The sequence below is a fragment of the Dasypus novemcinctus genome, chromosome 8 (genome assembly GCF_030445035.2).
Source record: "Dasypus novemcinctus isolate mDasNov1 chromosome 8, mDasNov1.1.hap2, whole genome shotgun sequence".
Classification (NCBI taxonomy): domain Eukaryota; kingdom Metazoa; phylum Chordata; class Mammalia; order Cingulata; family Dasypodidae; genus Dasypus; species Dasypus novemcinctus.
This window is the reverse complement of record NC_080680.1, coordinates 82,841,617-82,864,028: the sequence shown is the minus strand read 5'-3', so window position 1 is coordinate 82,864,028 and position 22,412 is coordinate 82,841,617. Positions and strand designations below refer to the sequence as shown.

General features: G+C 41.5%; 1 protein-coding gene and 1 pseudogene across 3 annotated transcripts in view; both read right to left on the bottom strand.

Annotated features, from left to right (window-relative positions):
- Positions 1 to 22,412, bottom strand: part of FRMPD1 (FERM and PDZ domain containing 1) — a 113,011-nt gene that overhangs the window by 7,689 nt on the left and 82,910 nt on the right. For 2 of the 3 annotated variants that reach the window (XM_004457253.4, XM_071216865.1), the window contains 8 exons: positions 19,754 to 19,849; positions 15,366 to 15,491; positions 14,058 to 14,177; positions 13,066 to 13,202; positions 11,944 to 12,070; positions 11,714 to 11,809; positions 9,826 to 10,008; positions 8,849 to 8,996 (listed from right to left, as the gene is read on the bottom strand). In XM_004457253.4, the coding sequence (XP_004457310.1) occupies positions 8,849 to 8,996; positions 9,826 to 10,008; positions 11,714 to 11,809; positions 11,944 to 12,070; positions 13,066 to 13,202; positions 14,058 to 14,177; positions 15,366 to 15,491; positions 19,754 to 19,849 (1,033 nt within the window). The remainder of the gene's footprint in view (positions 1 to 8,848; positions 8,997 to 9,825; positions 10,009 to 11,713; positions 11,810 to 11,943; positions 12,071 to 13,065; positions 13,203 to 14,057; positions 14,178 to 15,365; positions 15,492 to 19,753; positions 19,850 to 22,412) is intronic. The other variant, XM_071216864.1, reaches the window with a different exon arrangement.
- Positions 1,477 to 4,247, bottom strand: LOC139439457 (ribosomal protein S6 kinase delta-1 pseudogene; annotated as a pseudogene).

The following is a 22,412-nucleotide window of genomic DNA, read 5'->3' as shown; positions in this document are numbered from 1 at the left end:
TCCCTGCAGGAGGCACTGGGAACCCATCCTGGGACCTCCAGCACTCAATCACTTTAGCCACCTCAGCTTAAGTCTGCTGCATCTTTCACTGTCTCTCCTCTATGTCTCCCTTTGTTGTGTCATCTTTCTGTACTAGCTCTCCACAGCGCAGGCTATCAGCTCTCCATGGTGCAGGCCAGCTTGCCTTCATCAGGAGGCCTAGGGAAACAAACCCAGGACCTCCCATATGGTAGATGGGAGCCCAATCTCTTGAGCCACATCTGCTTCCCCCAATACAATTTTAATTATTGTTAAATTAACTTTTTGTTTAAGAAAATTTCTTTTCTATTCTCACCCATTTATTATTCCAGAGAAGTCATGTGTCAAATGAAAATAACAAGAATAAACCTTCCATTAGGATTTTGGTTAGAATGATAAGATTTTGTAAAATAATATTTACATAGCAATGTTAAAATATTTAATATCCCCAACCGAGAATATATTTTTCTTCCATCTGTTAAGTTCTGCTTCTACATCCTTCAATAAAATTTGTGTTTATTTTTATATAGTTTTAAAAAGTTTTGCCACGTTTATTTGACATTGTGATTCCTTAGTTCTTACTAAGTTGATTCAGTTTGGGGAAATAAATACTCCCTTTGTTTTTTCATTGCTTGTATGTTAGTAGGGGTGGGAAGACTGGAATATGAGAGAATAGGTATTAAAAAAAGATAATTAAAAAATTAAAATAAAAAAAAGAATAGGTAAAGGGTCTATGAAATGGAAAGAGGGAGAAAGGAAATGAGGTTGAAGATAGCGTGTTTATATGAATGCCTTCTCTAGATAAGCAGTATCAAGCAACAAAGTACAAAGCTGACAGCATGGAGTGTTTTCTTCTCACATGGATTTCAGAAAGTATGAAACAATATGAGACTACTTTGAAGATACATCAATTATACAGCATCACGGTACAAGTTTCCTATTAGACATATGTATATTATTTTTTGTCATTTTTAAAGTTCCATGGATGACATTATTCATGAAGTTTTTAGTAATATTATTCAGCAAATATTAATTTGATCAAATAAAGCAATATTAGCAGAAAATACTGTTAGCTGTCATGTAAAGGTCCTTCTTTCTAGTAACATGTAATTTAACATTTAGAACTTCTTAACAGAGGAACATCTTGAAGGGCACTCCTCTTTCAGTTGGGTTTACAATCCATCTACAACACCAAATGCAGGTTAAATAAAAATCACACCTTGGTTAAAGCTTTGTATATACAGCCACTTACTATTAAAAATCAATGTCTTGCCCAGATAGTAACCGTAAATAAATTTTTCTTGTTTAGCCATTTTCCTCTCCCATTTCCTTAAATGTCTTTATTCAAATGATTTGATGCTCCAGAAATGACTGTAAGGCACAGTTGCCTCAGTGCTGGAGATGTCTGTCTCAGAGATCAGAATGTGTGCAGATAACCCTGCTTTGTGCTCATCTCTTCTATTCTGTCCAATCCACAGGGGTGAAAAAATGGATGATTTGATGTCTTCATCCCAAGCAATGCCAGAACCAAGATATTCCACAGGATTGAACTGCAAGGGTTGCTGAATAAGTCAGTGAGCTTCTTCAGAGATACATTCTGGCACGTTCAAAGTAGTGTGAGTATTTATTCCTTCTGGATGGCACTCAACCAGAGCCTTGCCAGTGAGAAGTTCAAAGAGGACCACAACCAAACTCCACCAATCACAGACTTCAGTTTCTTCTGTGATTGCTCCAACCTCTGGGGCACAATACATTCTCTCTATGCCATTGCTGCCACAGGAATCTTCAACCTCACTCTACCTGCTAAAATACGTTAGCTGAATGTGTCCTCTATCATTCACTAAGATGTTGTGTGGGTTCAAATCGTGGCACACAGTTCCCTCACTATGTAAAGCATCAAGGGCTATCACCATTTCAGTTGCCCATCTTTGCAGGCAGCCTTCTGGGATATAAAACCCATAGTTTAGTGCTAATTGTTTATCAAGGTCCTAAAAAATCTGATATATTTCCCTGTCTCCTTTTAGTGCTAACCCACTCTCTCCCTTGGTTTCAGGGTCTCTCTGGAATAAAGAAGTTAGTTTCTCTTTAGCCAAATCATCAGCATGGTCTGTAAATAGCAATACTTCTTCTGTTTTTAAAGTGTCTATTTTTGCATTATTCATTAGTACCAGAGAGAGGGTTAGAAATATGGAGTATGCTTTCTACTGTATTGTTTGCAGTTAGTGCTGGCCCAACCTTTCAAAGCCCTTGAAACTCAGAATCTGAACTGTGTAACAAAGACATGCCTCCTGAACTACTATGATCAACAGCTGCTATAAATAGCAACCCAAGATCCTCTCATGCATAGTATTTCTCTGCTATACTATGGGATTTGGGCCAGCAGGGATTACTAAATTCCTCTGTGCCTTTTTCATCGTGTGCTTGACACTGTCCAGTACTAAGTCAGAGCTTCCAAAAGTTTACTGTCTATAATGTGTACATTAGTCTTTGTAAACCTAGTAGGTCCCATTGCTGCAGCTTCTTTTCTTGGCACCAATTCACCAGGTAGGTTTACAAGAAGTTCAGGTCTTCCTTTATCAGTACCAATGACATCATCAAAAGCAGCATCTTTAAAAGAAATAACTGGGACTGAGTCATCTGAGCCCCTGCTAACAGTGTCCTGAGCTTTAGAGTCGATCTTACTTTTGCTAACATTAAAATTCCTTGATGTGCTGTCTCCATCTGGAAGAGAGAAGACTGGTTTCAAAGGCTCTGATTTTAGGTTATACAGTTTTCCCCCCAAATCGAGTCCCAGGAGCTCATTAGTGCTGTCCTTACTGTCTATCCTAAAGAATTCCATGAGGCTGTTTTCAGATCTACTGAGGGAATCTGACGTTCTTGGAGAACTGTTTCTGGGTTACCATCTTCAGGGAAAAACCAGCTCATGAGATAGTAGCTGTGCGCTGAGCCTATCACAGTCAGCAGCAAGGTGTGCTGGGAAGTTTTCAATAGCTCTGGTATCAACACCCTTTCCTTCAACCTTCATAAAGGGCTCTTCATTCAAAGACCTTGGTTCAACTTTTTCTTGCTCACATTCATTGCATAATGTTAAATAAACTAGAAGAGCATTCTTCTTTTGAATTTGAACCAGAATCTGGCCATTTTGGAGAGGCATCTTGACTACTGTCTTCCTGGTTACTATAACCTGAGAGCTTGGAGTAAGGCTAATCTTCAAAGGCAGAACCTTAAGCATGGTTCCACCATCACTTCCTCTGCATTCAAAGCTGTTGCTATTGTAAGGACTAGAAGTGGGCTGTTGCAGGTGAACTCTGGTAAGCAGAGATTTTTCAGATTTTGCCAAAGTTTTCTTCAGGACTCTTGTTTAAAAATTTTCTGATATATGACCAGATTTTGCCTCCTTCTGTATACCTCAGCACAAGAAACACCAACTCCTCAGAGATGGTGTACTTGTGCAGACACACCATGTTCGGTACACAGCAGGGTTGACAGTCTTTCTGTTTCTGCTGTATTCACTGCTTTTCCTCAGACCTTTAAAAATGAACATCTGCTCTGTCCTTGTGTCCATTGTACATAAAACCATGTCAATCACCCCGAGGACTATGAAGGCCTTTAGCTCCTTGGCCGGGCTCCTTAGTTTCCAAAGGGGCCTTGAACTTAATTATTCTTGAGACCGTGATACATCATTGAGTTGGATTTTTCCATAAAGGCTAGAGATACTCTCTGCCCACATAAGATACTCTGCGTTCTTCTCTTCACAGTTTCTCAACAGGTAGGGCTTGACTCTTTCTGTGCTACATTCAGGAAAGCCATCATTGAGGGAATCCAAATAAGCTTCAGCAGGACCAATCATTTCAGAGCCATCATTAATGACTCCACCCCTGAAAAATCTTCAAGCTGTTTACTGTTATAAAGAGCAGGAATATTTGTATAGAATGATAGCAGATCATCAGCACACTGTCTTCTCTCTTCAATAACAGTTTCATCAAATCGTCCAAATACTATTCCTTTAGCAAATGGAGAACACAATTCTGAATGTCAGAATAAATTTTTGTGAATTTGCCAGAATTCTTTGTGCAGTTTCTTAAAGTCACTGTATCTCTTCCATACAATTATTTCCTGGACATCCTCTGGATTTCTTTGTGAAACAACCTGGATAGTGACCTTATACACTGTGTAGCTGTTTATAAGTTGTGTCGCTGGGGTTGGGTGACCATGTAGAAGTGGGCAAGGTCTGCACCCAGCCGTGAGCAAGGCCACTGCTGCCTGCCTGGGACCATCAGGGCAACCCAGCACCACAGCAGTCCAGGCTCCCAAGGCAACAGTGAAGTGGCAAGGAAGTTCATATAGGTTTTTCTCATTTTCCCATTCTGGATATAATTCCTGGATATCACTGTAAATGAAGTTTTTCCTCACTGTGTTTTCTAACATTTTTATAGTATACATGGAAACTATTTTTGCACATTGATTTTATATGTATTTGTGATACCTTTTTTGTACTACTAGTCTCCCAATTGATTCTCTTCAGCAATAATTTTATACCTCTTTTCTATTATTTTTTATTACTTCTTTCTCATGTCTTATCACATAGGCTAGAACTTCAAAAATAATGTCACTTATGTGACAGTAAGAATTATTACCTTATTTCTGATTTTAATTTAAATTATCTCTATTATTCCACTTAAGTACGATGTTGGCTGTTTGCTTGTTTCATATACATATATGAGTTTAATCTTAATAAATATTCTTCTATTTCTGGTTAAAATGTTTTGAAATCAGAAATGAGTGCTAATTGTTATTAAATACCATTTTGGTATCTTTATAAATGACATATTTTTTCTAGTCACTTTATTAACATAATGGATTCTATTAGTGGATTCCCTAATATTAATATATATTTGGATTCTTGCTATCAAGTAGGCAAAAACTAACTAATGAAAAAAGAAACAAACAATGACCAAGGATTTAGGAGATCTGAACAATTTAATTAATAAGTTGGATATAACAGCTGAATTTGAAACTTTATACCCTAGACACAGGGACTATACTTTTATCCATGAAACATTTAATAAAGTGGATTGTATATTAAACCATAAGAGAGGGTAGAGTGTGGCAGTTTGGCATTGTTTATGAATTATGTTTGTAAACTGGTGTTAGAGGGAAGCGGATTTGGCCCAATGGATAGGGCATCTGCCTACCACATGCGAGGTCTAAAGTTCAAACCCAGAGCCTCCTGACCCATGTGATGAGCTGGCCCACGCACAGTGCTGATGCGTGCAAGGAGTGCCGTGCCACTCAGGGGAGTCCCCTATGTGCAAGGAGCACGCTCCTTAAGGAGAGCCGCCCAGCATGAAAAGAAGTGCAGCCTGCCCAAGAATAGCCCTGCACACACTGAGAGCTGATGCAGCAAGATGATACAACAAAACGAGACACAGATTCTGGGTACTGCTGACACAAGCAGACACAGAAGAACACAGAGCAAATGGACACAGAGAGCAGACAATGGGGAAGGGGAGAGAAATAAATAAAAAATAAATATTTTTTTTCTTTTTTATCTAATTATTTTTTCATTAATAAAAAATAAATCTAAAAAAAACTGGTCTGTTAGAGGTTTCACTTTTACTTGATTAAATTATGATTAGGGCTTTGATTGGGTCATATCAGTAGGATGGCACAGAGAAAATGACAAGGCACAGGAGTTAGTTGGAGTTTTGAGCTGGAGCCCTGGGAAGTAGACATACAGGGAAGCAGATACCTTAGACATGGCAGAGGCCTGGGGAAGAGAAATGAGCCTTTCGCCTGAGAGTCTACAACTGACTTTGTGGAGTGAACAGAATAGCCAAGCCCAGAGAGGACTGACCCCTGGGAGAGAGATGAGACTAGGGAGCCTGAACCCTTGCAGACGTTGGCAGCCATCTTGCTCCAACACATGACAACAGACTTTGTTGAAGGAAGTAATTTTTGCTTTATGGCCTGGTAACTGTAAGCTTCTACCCTAAATAAATACCCTCTACAAAAAACAACTGATTTCTGGTATTTGCATCAGCACCCCTTTGGCTGACTAATACAGATGGTCTTGATAAACTTCAAAAGTTAGAAATTGTAACAGTCATAATGCAATAAAACTAAAAAGTAATAACAAATATACAGATAAAATTATCTTCATTTTATGTATTATTCTTTTTCTGTACTCCTAGATTCCCTTTGCAAGCATCTACTTAGTATTTTTTCTTCTTCTTTATAAGTGAGACAAGAATGTATTTTGATTTTTTTCTACTATTAGGCTTCAGTTTCAGGGTCATGCTCTCTACACAAAATGAGTTGGGAAGATTTTCATATCTTTCAGTGTTTTCAGACTGTTTAAATAGCATCAATCTTTGAACAAAAGAACTCATCTGCAAAATCTTCAGGACCTAATGTCTCTTTTAGAGATAACTCTTTGAAAACATTTTAATTTTCTTCTGTGGTTATTGGTCTGTACAGATACTTCTTCCTCAAATTAGGTATTTCTTTTTCTAGAAAAGTATCTATTTTATCCAGATTTTCAAATTCATCACCATGGAGTTATCTATGGTATTCTCTTAAAATTATTTAAATTTTGATTACATCATTCAACAGATTTTTTTAACAATATATTTACTGTGAGCCAGATTGTATGCTAGGAACAAGGGGCACAAATGAGAATACAAAAAGACATAGTCTTACCACACAAAGTTGCAGTTCATATCCATGAATCTGTACCAGAAAAAGACTCTAAAACCCAGGAAAAACCATATCTATGGCTATATGCTCTTTCATCTCTGTATTGATCTGGTTTTCTTTCTATTTTTCATTAGACTTCCCAACTGTTTAATTAAACTTTTCATATATTCAAAGTAATGAATTTCTTGTTTCTCTAATTTACTGATTTCTGCTTATAAACTTTAAAAATGATTTATCCTTTTTTTAAAAATATTGCTTTACGCATTTCTATTTTTTTAAAGATTTATTTATTTATTTATTTATCTCCCCCTCCCCCCCCGCGTTGTCTGTTCTCTGTGTCTATTTGCTGCGTGTTCTTCTTTGTCCGCTTCTGTTGTTGTCAGTGCCACTGGGAATCTGTGTCTCTTTTTGTTGCGTCATCTTGCTGTGTCAGCTCTCCATGTGTGTGGCACCATTCGTGGGCAGGCTGCACTTTCTTTCGCAGTGGGTGGCTCTCCTTACAGGGCGCACTCCTTGCGCGTGGGGCTCCCCTATGTGGGGACACCCCTGCGTGTCACAGCACTCCTTGCGCGCATCAGCACTGCGCATGGGCCAGCTCCACACGGATCAAGGAGGCCCGGGGTTTGAACCCTGGACCTCCCATGTGGTAGATGGACGCCCTAACCACTGGGCCAAGTCTGCTTCCCTCTATTTCTTGATATAAATGCTTAGTTCACCTATTTTTCTCTTTCTTATTTAATAATTAAATAAATATTCCTGAGTATATCTTTGGCCCAATCCTATAAAATGTGAATTTAGGATCTCATTTTTTTCCCCAAAAAACCTGTAATTGTAGGAATTACAATTTTTCATGTTCTCTACGAGTTTGAAGTATAAGAAACTAAGTAATGGGAAAGGGGGAAGATTTCAGTCATGTAGACAAAGCCAGTTCATAACACCTCACAAGATCTGGTTGTTAAATTTTCAAGAATTTTATAAGCATGCTGTTAAACACAGCCATTATTAAAAAGTAAATTATGTAAACTTACAATTAAATAAATCATATTAAAAACAAAGGTAACAGGGACAGATGCGGGACATTGTTTATCCTACCATAACCCACTGGATAGACTGTGAGAGAGAGTGAACTACAATGTAAACTCTGGTCCATGCGGTGTGGCAGTGCTCCAGGGTGTATTCACCAAATGCAATGAATGTTCCTTAGTGACGAGTATATGGGAACCTCTTAGGTTTTTTAACATATCATTTTCTGGGATCTATTTATCTTAAAAAAAAAAAAAAGACAAAAATTTTAAAAAGGCAATAAAATACCTAAAACATCATTTCCTAATTATTTTACTATATGCTTACTATTTATGCTTTTCAGATTATTTACATCTAATTTATCTACTTGGAGGGAATACTATATAATGATGTGCTACTCCACATTCAATGACATCACACTGGCAGCTTGAAATGGACCATTGCGCAATGTTTATACCACGGAAGTAGGCAATTGTTTGCAATCAAGTTTGTTTTTTGTTTTTTTTTTTTACCTCCAGCATACCACTGGGAAGATGCTGTATCAATAGTGCTGAAGCAAAAATTAGATAGAAACCGGGAGTTGGCCTAGCACACTGTTCATCTACCTGCACTCCACTACTTCATTTCTTATATGATATGATTTTGAGTCCCTTCTACCTCTAGGTATCCCCATCTTCTAAATACATAAAGTTGAGGATCTCTAATTCAAGAGAATGCGAAAGAGCACATAGGTATGGAACAAGAAGCAGGTCATCTGTACTTTCAGAACAAGTAAGTAACATTTCTTTTTGCAGGGAAGTAATATGAAAGTACGATGGACTGTAGAGGTGGTTTTAGGAAATGTGACAGGCAGTCAGAGACCATCAGTAGCATTGCTTGGCCTCAGGATACTTTCACATACAAAGGAAGCTTCTCTAGCCCCAGTGATTTAGGAAAAAATCAACTGTCTACTAAGAAATAAATGGAGAACTAGTTCTCACCTATTTAAGGTAAATGTAGTTTAAAGTCTCAGCTCAACTCAATTCACACTTTCCTTTAGGCTGCCCTTACCTACAAGGCCTGGATAATGGATCTGTCCCTACTGGGGCAAGACTCAGCACCTCCTCACCTTCTTCAGCAGATACCCGGTGCACCTGCTGTTTGTTTCCAGGCCAGAGGAAAATGGAAGCAACTGGGTCGACAAACAGCTTGTAATAACCAGCAATCAGGCAGGCTAGGTCTTTTGCACTGTGGGATTCTAGCAGCAAAGTCAGAACCTTTGAAGGTAAAGAGAGCTTTTATGTTTATAAAGGTCTGAGGGACAGTCTAAAGAGTGACAACAAGGCCATGTGGAGCCAATGAGAGATTCTAAACAAACCCAGGTATGGTCCACAGAAGGTTTCTTGGTCCCTCACATTCTTAACTACAAGGCTTGATGTGAGTGTGCACACATGACACACACACACACAGTGGGTTCCTCCCACCCACTTTCTACAATATCCCCTGCCTCTCCTCAATTCTCTACCCTCAGCCCCCATCCTAACCTCCCATCCCACCTGGCTCATTCATGCAGTGGACCTTCTCAATATCCGACCTAGAAAAGGAAAATGAGTAAGAACAAATGGAGGGTGAGAGAGAGGAGAGGATGATAAGAAGAATAAAGCACCATTTTTGAGCATGTTGAAATTAAATCAAAGGTGATCAGGATAAATGTAGGATCTTCCAGATACCCTCATAAGGTGCCCTGCATCATTTGCCCATTTTAATTGCTGATACTCAAACTCTCGGGCAGTCATTCTGGTCCCATTCACGAGATAAAATCCTCTGATGCACCCATCTAAATGGTGAACTTCGCCATCAAGAACTTCTCCATCAGGAAAGCATATGGTCCAGCTAAGTTTATATTAAGAAACCTTTCAGGACCTGCTCAGGAAAATGCACCCTACTTGAGAAACTTTCCCTTTGATGGGACAGGATGGACAATCTGTTCTCTTAAGTAAATATTGGACATTAGACTTTCTTATTCAAAAATCATGCAAACTAACCCAGAATAACTTAGCCCCAAATTGCAGAAACTGGATACAGAATCTCTACTCTTTGTGTTACCTTGACATCCTGAAGATATACTTTGACCATGCTCACTTTCTCAGACTCTTCTGTCAGCTCCACACGGCTGATGTTTGCAAACTCTGCCAAAGTGGACATGATGTTGAGTTTGCTATTGACAATTTGGCTAATCCCATACTTTGCTCCAACTAGAAGGGCAATGTAGGATTCTCTATCCTGTAACTGCAGAAGGATGGGAGGGGGATTAGTTTCCATTCACAATCTAGTGAAAAGACATAACACATGCAAAAAATGATACCTTTCTCTGTTAACTCCTTGATCCCTACTTGGGATCTCATCACCAACTTCCCTAGATAACCAAGTTAGGAAATAGCCTAACTTGGGTTCCATCTACAGCTAAATTAAGTATGAATTTATTTCCCACAAGACTCTTCACAACAGGCAGGCATATCATGGGACTGTTACCAGTTCCATGAACACAACTTGCACTTTCACACTTATGTGCCCATATTCATGCTGACTTCCTCTCAGACTCCCTTCTCTGCCACAATTACCCATTGAAATCCTGACCCTTCTTTAGAAGCTCACATGAAAAAATACTTTCTTCAGAAAGTGTCTGCCTGACCTCTGCTTCCTCAATCCTGAATAGTTCTCTTCCTCTGTGTTCTTCCACACACTGCCTCTGTACTTCTCTGACAGCACCGAGCACTTGTGCCTTCATATTGTAATTATTTGTTTCATATTCCATACTAAACTTCCTGACAACAGAGTCGGTATTTATCTATATTTGTAACTTCTAGGGCCCCAGAAACACCCTGAGCCAGTTCAATGAGGTTTGTTCCTTCTTCCTCACACAATTCTTGACTTAGCAGGAAACTGATAGCTGGGAGAGGGCAGGATTAGCCCTTGAAAAAACCAGGAAGTTTTCCTTGTAGCTTCAAGCCTTCTAGTCTCTCTTCCACCTTCTGGTTTCTCTACTTGTACAAAGACTCCATCTATTTTTCCCTTTCCCCTAACCACCTGATGCTCTTTCTTCGGTTTCAAAACATTGATACTTTCTTCCATCTAAATTGTTAGATCAGCAATCTGATTAAACTGACCCATCATTGTAAATGACAGAGAGGCATATCAAATCCTCTGAAATGAGCTTTGTGAATATCAAAGACTCTCTAGTGGGTAAGTTGTCTGGCTTTGTGCTGGAGAGATCTGAGGCTGACTGAGTAAAGGGGAAGAGCTCCCTTAAACCACACACCCCATCCTCCCACCCCCAGCCACAGACTGCTGAGAAGCACATGGCTCTAAACCTAAGCTCTAAAGGGAAGTAGGAGGAAGAGCAGGAAACATAGCAGAGGGCTCATCTGCTTTCCCTTTCCCTTCTGGGAACCATTCCTCTGTCTTTCCCGTCAATTAGTGCCTCAGCTTGGAATTCAGTTGAAAGTTCTAGTTTTTCCTCCATGATTTCTAATTTTTCCTCCTAACCTTCATATATCCAAAGCTCCAGAGTAAAATGCTTACAGAGAGTTATAAAATATTCTCCACCCAGAAAACCTTTCTTCTCCGCTGAAGTCTGGCCAAATCCAACCTTGTAGTTTTTCTTTAATCCATTCTCCTTCCTCCACTTAGCCTGAGGTCGCCCCTGTCTTCACACCCTGTAACTATAGCCCTGGGCCTCTCTCCATGGCTCTGAGCACCTTCTTTGTCCTGCTGGGTACTTTGTTTCATCCTCAATTTCTTCAAGGGTGGGAACTATAGACTGGTCCAAGCAAGGGCCCATAAACACTTGATAATGCCTTAATATTTAGTTTCCTGAATGAATTCCAGTATATGACAGAGTCCTCAGGAATTTTAGACTAAAAGATACATTGATTTTCAGAAGACCTCTAAGGCCCATTTTAATAGTAGGATTCCACAGTTCTCTAATACGTACCATTAAAGTAGCATTAAAGATTTTCCCACCATATGTCTTGAGTTCCCCAAGGATCTGAAGATAATTTAAACGTAGCTGGGCAGCAGAAATAAGTTGCTTGAAGGGGAAAGAAAAGATTGTTGAAGTTATAGTTATTCACTTGCCGAAAACCCAGGCAACATTGAAAATGCTCTTCCTAAGGTTTTACAACAGGCAGCTGGGTGGGCTGGCAGAGACTGTGGCTATATTACCTTCTGTCGGGGTTCCAGCAAATTCTGGTTCCTCTTCATGTGGAAGCTAATGGCTTTCTTGATGTCTTTGCCTTTCATGTTTCTGAGCAAAGTTGGAGATATAAAGTTCTCTATTCCCCAGTCTTTCCTGCCATGAGACATTAGAGGCGAGGAGGCCCATTTTTACAGTGTACTTGGCTCTAATGAAGAGCAGAATTCCCACGAGACCACAATTAAGAGCCTCTTTCTACAGTAGAAGAAATAAATGTTTATCTACATATCTATAAATTTTCACATACATACACACTCCACAAAAATCAGCCACAGCCCTTCAGGAATGAAACTTGAGAGACCATTCTGGGAGCTCACTATTCTCAGCATGAAGTGATACTCTATAAGAGCAGGAATTCTGAGCATCTTTTTTTTTTTACTACTAGATTGTGACAAGTAACAAGGATGTCAGCACCAGTGGATGGATTCCCAAAGCCAGGCTCACATCCCTACAGGCCTCCATAAACTTGTTAAAAATATAGACTCTCAGGTCCCATTCCCTAGAGATTTGACCCAGGACCTCAGGCCAAGGACCTGTTTGATTTTAAAAATGAATCCCCATCCAATTTTGATGCCCAGAGAGGGCAGAACAAAAACTAGGGGAGGGGATGAGCAAACACGGGTGATACTGCCCAGACCCACGTGAAATCCTAAGCAGACAATCAGCAGGTGTTGGATTCCTAGGATCTGAAACTGCCCCACTGGGGGTAATACAAAAGGCATTAGTTCATACACCCCTAGAAAAAATGAATGTCCAAGGCATTCATGCCCTTAGAAGAACTTAACACTGAAGTTGTCAGACAATTCCCCAAGACATCTTCTGGGGAAGCAGAAATTTACAAGGCGGGACCTATGTCATTCCATCTAGAGTTGGCTCCTGCCCTAGGACAGGTAGCCAGGTTCTGACATCTGGGGGAGCCAGTCCTGGTGGGAGAGGATGGAGAGGGAAAAGGATGGAAAGACATGGGCATATGGGTAGGTGAGTGAATATCTGCTTTCCATGGAATCTGGCTATTCTGGCCAAGGGCCAGCAAAGTTTATAAATGCAATGTAGCTGCTGTTGACGGGACACAGAAGTCCCCTGCCACTCACTCTATGTACTTCAAAGAGATCTTCTGTGGTTGGGCACACGCGTAGATCCGTTCTTGGATGTGCAGGGCTGCGAGTCTTAGTGCAGAGTTGCATTTCATTTCCACAGCAAAGCGCTCCTGGAGCACGTCACTGCAGCTCTAGAAGAGGTTATGTCAGCATAATTGGGAAACAGGAACAGACATTCTGTGTTCCCACTTTTCCCATCGAAAGGCAGCAGGACCTTGGAGCTCAGCTTTGAGGCCTGGCTCTGCCAGTCTTTGGCTGGGTGACCTTGATTAAGTAACTCAGTCTGAGCAATGCTGCCTTGCTTAATTACCATAGTAAAATATATCTGACATGGTTGTTGTGGGTTTACATTAGGTAAGGCATAAGAAAGCAGGTATAAGACAAATACTATTACACATATATAGTGTTGTTGCTGCTGTTGTTTTTGTTATTTGCTGCTACAATTTTTCTAAGACTTTGGGTAAGTCAATCTACTTACAGTCTCAGTTTTCTCATCTGCAAAATGGTATTATCTCCCAGATAATGTTCTTTCATCAGAATAAAAACAATACAATGATCTCACCTAAGGTGGTACCAGGCTAGGAATGAAGGAACCAGTTTTTGGCTCCACCAGTAAGTGGGTGACTCAGATAAAACATGTGACCTCTCCAAGACTAGTTCATCAGGTCTAAAATAAGGCTTTGAAGCATTTCAAGCCCATTTTAGCAACAAAAATAGAATTCTAAAGATCCCATAAATGTAACAGTAAATGTACTATCCATATTGAGAACTAAGCCTAAACATTATTATTATATTGCACATCTTCTAATAAAGAAATTCAGTGATGAGAAAGAGAATTCTGAGGGACAATCAGAACCATTCTTGTTCCGATGAAGATAATTCCTACCAGGGAGTTGTTTAACTGCCTTCAGCTCATGTTCAAAATAACCCAGTGGACAATCTTTGAGAACATCCACTGTTATTTTAGGAAGCACAGACCCAGTCACCTGCAGATAGAGGTACTCAAAGGCCACAGGGTCTTCTTTCAGGAGGTCCAGGGGGTCCTTGGGAACAAAACATACTCGGAAGAGGCAGCGGTAGTCTTGTGACTCCTCCCTTTCCACCACCTGCAACGGGTAAGGGAGATGATCAATCCAACTGCCTTTGTCCTGCACAGTTATTCCACCTAACAGCTCAAAAATAAATAACCAAAAAAGAAAAAGAGAGTCCCCAGAGATTTCAATATTAAAGCTCCCCAAGACCTTCAGGACACAAAGGCTGAAAGGCAGCTATAGACCTTTGCTCTTAAATTGACTTTCCTCTGGGCATAAAAGAGGTCCAAAAGGGCAAAATATCCCTCCATCCAGAAATGCTAGTTCCACTTTCCAGAGGAATCCCCTGTGTGCCCTTTCAGAGACAGTCTGTGTCTATGTGCAGTTCTATATATGTACGTTCTTTTCTTTTCCACAAATAATTTTATAGTACACATACCATTCTGTATCTTATTGTTTTTCAGTTAAAACTATCTTAGAATTTTAATTTGATATTCTTTTCCAATTTAAACAGAATAGAAGTCTTTTTTTGTTTTTGTTTTTGTTTTTGTTTTTTAAAGGTTAAAAGGCAATAGTATCAGCAGGTGAATGACTGGGGTAAGAATTCATCTGCAATGGGGGATGCCATTCCATGAGGTCATGCCTTATCTCATGCTACTCCTTCGTTTTAAAACTCCTCCCCCTTTCCCACCTGTTAAAATCCTACTCACCCTTGCAATTATAGTAGGTACTCAACAAGGTTTTGTTGAACAGACTGTGTCTGACTTGAAAAGTTGGTCCAGCAAATAACTGAATGGCTGAATGACTATGCAGTACAGACTACCAGCTCTGCTTGCTCTGTGCTGCCATCAGGGAGCAGCTTAAGAAAGGTAATTCTCACAGAAAGGATCTAGACCCAGAACCAAATGCTTCCCTGACATTACAAAGGTATCAGGCACAGGGGAAGATAATCAGAGCTGGAAGCAAAAGATTTGGCTGTACCAGCTGTGTTACCTTGAGTAAGTCAACTTACCTCTCTCCGCTTCTTTCCCCCATCTATAAAATGGGGGCTTTAAATCTATGCCCATCCTATCTCACAGAAGCAGATGAAAATCAGGCCTGATTCTTAACCTGTTACCTCCAGGTTGAGTGTGCTCTGTGCCTTCACAGGAATAAGAAAGTGAGCGAACCTTCTGCAGCTGTGCTGGACCCTGCCCTGAAGGTTCTGGCGTGCAGCCTTGTCCAGCCCATGCCTCCCAGGGGCAGGCTGCCGATCCTCCCTACCTGCTGGATGAGTTCCTCCTCATGCAGCAGGTGCAGCCGGGAGACACTGAACTGCTCTTCCAGGGCCAGCGCGAAGTACTCGATGCTCCGGATGGACAGCTTCTCCTTTACCGTGAGGATGATGTCCTACCAGCAGAGAGAGGCAGGGGTCACCCCCCACCTTCCTGAGGAGCAGGCAGGCCCTCGGGTGAGGCACCCTGCAGGGGAGGCCTCCTTGACCTCTCTGCTGCTTGGGGCAGCTAGGAGAGAAAAGCCTCTGCTGACTGGTCCACTGCCCATTCCGCTTGAGCTTGTCAGGCCACGAATGTGACTTCCTCTTGCTCCTTATTGTCCTCCCCGCAGTGCTCCTCTCTCCTCGGGGCCCCAGCGCCATCCACACGGCCGCCTTCCTTCACTCTTCAGCCTCTCTCGTCAGGGTCCCTGGGGTCATCCTTCCTCTGCAGCTCCCCGTCTGCCTCTACATCTGCTTACTAGACAGAATCCTACCACCTACCCACTGTGAGAGTGTGGGGAAATAACCTGACTTTTCTGAACCTCAGTTTCTTTCTCTGAAGTGGAGGATAATCCTGCAGACTTCTCAGAGTGGCTGACAGGGTGAAATGAGAGAATGAATGCGTGGGCTGTGATGAGGCATTATAATCCCCAAGCTGCTTTCCCCTTCCTACAGTCCTCTGTCATCACAAATTCTTTGCTACCTCAGGGTACTTACATATGCTCCTCCCTCGGCTGGACACACTGTTTCCATTACTGTTCACTAGCCTCCTTCTTTCTTTTTCTGCAAGTCACAGCTCAAATGTCACTTCTTCAGAGAGGCCTTCCCTGGCCACTATATCTAAATGTGCTTATCCCTGTTTTTTTCTCTCTCAGGGTCCTGTTTAGTTCCTTCATCCTATTATTTCCTATTATTTTCTTCAATAATAGCTATGTTCTTTAGTAAGAGAGAATAGAGTAAAGTTAAGAGAATGGGTTCTAAAGCTTGACTACCACTTATTAGCTATGTATCCCTGGATAAATTGCTTACTCTCTCTGCCCCAGTGTTTGTGTCTGTAAAATGGCAAGAATATTAACACCCATAGCATAGGGTTTATGTGGACATTAAATGAATTTTCCCATTCAAGTCACTTACAATAGTACCTGACAGATGTAAGTGTTCAGTACATGCCACCTGCTAATATTTGTTTTCTTGTTCATTGACTTTCATCCCACTACATGGTAAACTCCCTGAGAATATGAACCTTGCTCTGTTATATCCCAAATGCTTGGCATTTAGTCAATGCTCCATAAGCTTTCATGGAATGTGTGAGTCCTCGTCATAGACTCAGCACAGATGCCCTTCCAGAACCTCGTGTCTAGTAAGTCCCAAACCAGTAGGTGCTATCTGCTCCTCACAACTCCCAATTCTGCATCCTCTTTCTGCTCCCCCCATCATCCTGCATAACTGACCAGCGATGTAGTCCTGAGGCAACTCAGCAACATTAATTCAATGGCGACTAAGTGCCAAGCACTGTGCTGGTCAAGGTGGGTCCCTTGGCCCTGCCCCCTCCTCTTCCTTCTCCCATCACTGCCTTGGCCAGAGTGCACATATTTCTCCTGGCTTTGAGAGTGATGCTCCTTGGATGTCTTTGCTACCCTTCCTTCCTCCTCCTTGCATCCAGAGCAGAGGCCTACTCAGGCCAGCCCACCACCTGTCTTTGTAAATGAAATTTTATTGGAACGCATCCATGCCCATTAACTACAATGGCAGTGTCAAGTAACCATGACAGAACCCATACAGTCCACAAACCTAAATATATCACTATCTGGCCTTTTACAGAAAAAGTTGGCTGACCACTGATCCAGAGGAACTTGCCTAAGCCTTGTTCTGTTCATGCTCTTCGCTGTTCATGAACATTCAGTGGCTCCCTATGGCCCACTGGACAAATCCAAACTCCTCAGCTTAATATTCAAGGCTATCAAGTATCAGGTGCCAACCAACTTTTCCGTCTTTATCTTTTGCTGCTTCTCCCAGTATACCCCGCTCACGAGTCCCATACACTTTCCAAACTTTCCCACTTCTGGACCTTTGTTGGTACCATTCTCCATAGCTGGGATGCCATCTGCAGACACCACTCCTGGTCCATTCCTGTCAAAAGCCACCTCACTGGCCATCACTCCCCAGGACACCTTCCCTTGCCACCTAGCTGGAAGCCCTCTCTCCCCTGAGCCTGTACCACACCATTTCCTTCCTACTTCCATGGCCCAGAACACTCTGTAACTTGTTTCATAGCGAGTCGTTCCCAGGTCTGAACTCTGTACCCCAGCCCCGCCTCAAGACTCCTGGCTCCCTAAGGGTGCATCACTGGATAATTTATTTCTCTATCAACTAAACGGCCCAGCTCAGTCCAATGTCTGACACATAAAAAGTGTCAGTGAATGTTCGTTGAGTTGAATGACATATTATTTTCCTTGGCTTAGGGAAAGAGGGTTGGTTTTCCAGGATAAGACCTTTGCATCCCTTGGTAAGGGAAGGGAGAAGTCACTGATGAACTGACAGTGATTTTTCCTTCTGTTTACACATAAGGATTTACTTAAGGAGCAAAGATTTGCTTTAAAAAATTTTGGTGACTACAGATAAGTAAGATTAACTAGTATAATACCAACTAAGACCTTGCTCATTTTCAACTCAGTCGTCTTGGGTTTAATTTCCCTGTGATATGTGCTTTTACTGTAAATCACCTCAAAGTTTCGTTGGTCACCAAAGTAGGACACACTTTAAATAAAGCATCCCTTCCATTCCAATCTACTTTGATCAAAGATGACCAAAGCAGACCCTCTGTCTAATTCATTTGCAAAACTTCTCTTTTATGCAGCATGGCAGAGCAGCAAGTTCCAGTGCAGAACTCAGAAACAGACCAAATTTAACACCAGTTATGAGCTAGATGACATTGGCAAGATTTTGACCTCTTGGGCTGTTTTCTCTTTTTCAAAATGGGGATAACCTTGGTCATTTCACATAATTATTGAGGGTATTAAATGAGATCATACACAAGAAAGGGTCCCAGGGTGTGCCTGGCATGTAATAAAACACTCAAGAAAATCAATTCCTTCCTCCTCTCAGTCCTCCTGGCTTCGAGTTTCCCAGATTCAGAGAGACTTTCTCCAGCTTCTCCAAAGCCATGGTCTTGGGAAGGTAAGAATGTGACAGGGCTTTTGGGGTCCACCCGAGGAGTTGCCAAAGGAAGGTGCCAGAGAGGAACATTAGGTGTGTGCATGTGTGTGTGTGTGCATGTGTACATGAATGTGTGCATGCATGCATGTCTTGGCCACTGTCCATTACCAACAGCCACACTGGCCCAACAAACCCTGCTCTCCCCTCAGCACTAGGAGAGCTGGGCTCAATGTTTACTCTGACATGGTTTTTAATGTTTGAACGACTCTTTTGTTTGCTTCTTCACTAGAGCCTCGCTCTTAACACTATTTACTCCCTTGTTCAAAAGCTATTAGTGCCATCCTTTTTTTGTCTATGGATTAAACCCAAACTCCAAAGTCTGGCATCAGAGGCCCTCCACAGTTAGCTTGTACCATCTCCCACCCTTCCCCCAAGAAATAGCCTATGCTCTAACCTCGTTAGATTGTTTGCTGTTTCCTGAACAATGTCCCATTTTCTTGGCTCTTTGCCTTAGTTTGTGTGGCCCCCTCAGGCTCTTATGTCCCCCTCAACTGTCCTGCCCGGGCCCCACCTGCCATTGTGGAAATCATAGTTGCCCTTCAAGGCCCAGCTCAGGCGCCAGTTTCTTTACAAAGCCTCTCTGAAGCCCTGATGGGATGGAACAGAGAGTGTTCTTTCTCTTGTACACAGAGCATTTCCTTGTCCCTCTCTTCATGGCCTTATTTCATCCTGCTCTGGACTACTGGAAACTCCATGAATATCTACCCAGAAGTAGACTGGGAGCTTCTCAAGGACAGGGACCAGTATAGAGTCACTTAGTCAGTATGAGTAGAGCTGAATTCAACACAGAACAGGATATGGAAGGGCCTGGGGCTGCCCTAACACCTAGCTCGAATTTCTAGCTACTTTAGTCTCTTGGGTAGCAGATGGAGTCACACACACAAGAGGCAGGGAAGCCTAGCAGTTAAGGGTGAAGGCTTATGAGACTAGTTGTAATATGACCTTGGGCAAGTCACTTCACTGTTCTGAGCCCTGATTTCCTCCACTTCAAGATGGTTATAACTATATCATCTTGCTGGGTGGTTTTGCAACTACAGGGTGAGTTGAGTGCTTGGCTGATTACAGGTGCTCAGATCATGGTGGCTGTGAGACCACCAGGAAAGCTGCAGGGCAAGATACCCAGGAGTCCCATGGCCAACAAATTCTCACTGGGAAAGAGATGCAGGTTTGCTCTTAATACCTTCACAGTTGTGTTTGCCTCAAACTTGAAAGCTTTGGTCTGTCCATTCTCTAAGTACAGCTTGAGCACGTTGGGCATGCACAGCAGAGAATTACCCTGAAAAACACAAGAGCAGTGTTGAAACCAGCCCTTCCTATGACTGGGTGTGGCAACTCTTCAGTCAGCCCAGGCCCTGCCTGGTGTGGGGAGCAGGATCCTCCCTAAGCACCTCACCATGTCTTGGGTTGATTCCTAGCATTTGGGGATTTTTTGAACTGACGAGGATAATGCCACACAGACAGGCATGCTTTGTCAAGGAATAACCACGAGAACTGTTAGACATGACAGATGCAGGGGAAGAGTTAGGGTTAGATATCACTGCATGAATCTGTACAGTGTCTCACGGGCATTGACTGGCATTTCACTGCTGGTTCCACTTTTGTGGGACGCAATTTGACGAGTCTGACAGCCAGCATGCACACTGTCCAAAATGGGCAAGGCAGGGTCTGAGACTTCCAGACCCTGCCTTGTAGGGTGGGGTGGAAAGCTCCCGCAGAAGCCCCCTATTTTATGGCTGCATTCCCTATAGGGAAGCTTTAGCAAAGGGCGGGAGGAGGCTCCCTGCCTCCACTCACTCCAGCCTTCAACCCAGGACTTGTGGGGTCTCCTAAGGGACTGTCACTCTTGGAGGGCTCTTTGGGAAGGAGGTACAGGACTGATCCACGCTTGGTGACCTTGTGCCAGCCAAAATCGCTGGTGTGGAGCAAGGCAGTGGGACCATTCCCCTTGGATTTGGAGAATCTCCTCAGGGTATGCGTTCATAGAAGGTGAGCTCTGGATGTTTAGCTGAAGGTAAAGAGAATTCTTGGAGCTGGTGTCCTTCAAAACCAGTGAAAGTTTCTAGAGTCCCCAAGATTGGAGCTAGACCTGCTCCTGGCATTTGTCTCTGCAAAGAGTCTGAGAATAAAGCCCACATGGACAAAGAAGTTTATAATCCTTGTTCAAAAGAACTTGCTTTTCAGATGAGAATTTTGTATCTTCTAATTGTAAGGGCTCTTGTAATTTCTATGCAAGACTCTAGATATACAAGCAAGACTATATCCACTCACAATAACTTTTTTAAAGAGGGAAAATCTTTAGATCTTAAAGAGGGAAAATGTTCACATCCCAATGCTATTTCACTCAGTCAGGGATGGGGGATTTCAAACAGCTCCCATCATACTTCTCTGGCTTTAGGTATTTAGAAAACTTAATCTTTGGGATGTCCCAAGTGGGTACTTTTTTCTTGGTACTTTATTGTTATGTAATATGTTTATAAAAAATATATCCAAAACAATGTCACATCTCCACCAACATTTACTTTTCTCAAAGGCCTCTCCAAACTTTTTTCTATATATACAAACAGTTTTGAGAAAACTACAATAATAGAATATGTATTATATGTTCATTTTTCACCCAACACACATTTCACGAACACTTTTTTATGTGGGTCTTTTGCTTAGAATTTCAATGGCTTTATAATACTCTTTGGAGCTGAGCTATCAGAATTAATTTAACCATTCCTCTGCCATAGACATTTAGGGTTTTTCATTTTTTCTGTTTTAAATGTAGACACAAAAATTTTTTTAAATACATGAAATTTTGAATTTGAAGTATTTTATAAACTAAATTAATAGAAATGTGATTTTTGGGCCATTTTTTATGGTCTTAAATAAGTTCTGTGTTTTCACCTGTCTAAAAACATTAAATCAATTTACAAAGCCACCAGCTAATGCATAAGTGTAACTGCTTTCTCAGCACGGGGGGATACATTTTTTCCCCTTTATTTGTGTTCATTTAACAAGTATAAGGTTGCACTTCTTACTAGTTTCCTTTGCATTTCTTTAACTGTTAACAAGGTTAAACACATTTCAAATGTTGATTTATTATTTCAGAATAGTAGACACTAGAAGGACTGTGTATCCTCAAGGTGGTCTTATGTTTCAAGGAGGAAATTTTAGCCACTAACTGTACCATCTTTTTTTTTTAGGAGATACCGGAGATTGAACCCAGGACCTTGTACATGGGAAGTAGGCGCTCAACCACTGAGCTACATCTGCTTTCCAGTGAGAGCTGGGTTTTGTCTGTTTGTTTTTAGGAGGTACCAGGATCGAAACCAGGACCTAATACATGGGAAGCAAGTGCACTTGAGCTACAGTCACTCCCCTGTATCATCTTTTACACACTTGAAAGGATGAACTGGTAGATCTCAATGATTAATTCTCACTGGTTTTGCTGTCTCTGCACAGTTGCAAGAGGTTTGAAGAACTTTCTTCAGTCCCAGGTGGAGCAGAGCACCCTCAGCCAGCAAAGATGTCCAGAAGTTCCCTTTGGTGCTCTGACCTGCAAGTCTGCTTAGAGACAACTTCTTAGAACACAGTTTCTCTAAACTCTCCTATCCCATCCAAATTATGAAACCCCTTTTTTTTTTAGCTGTTCTAGCACCTATACTTTTCTCTTTATACCACTACTGAAAACACATGCTGAACATAAATTAATTGTGTTAAAGAGGTTCAACTCATTTTCACAAACATAGTGTGGTAATTTGATATTATTGATGAATTCCAAAAAGAAATATGTATTATGTTTGTAAATTGGCCTTTCCTCTGGGCTAATGATACCCTTAGATTGTATTAAATTC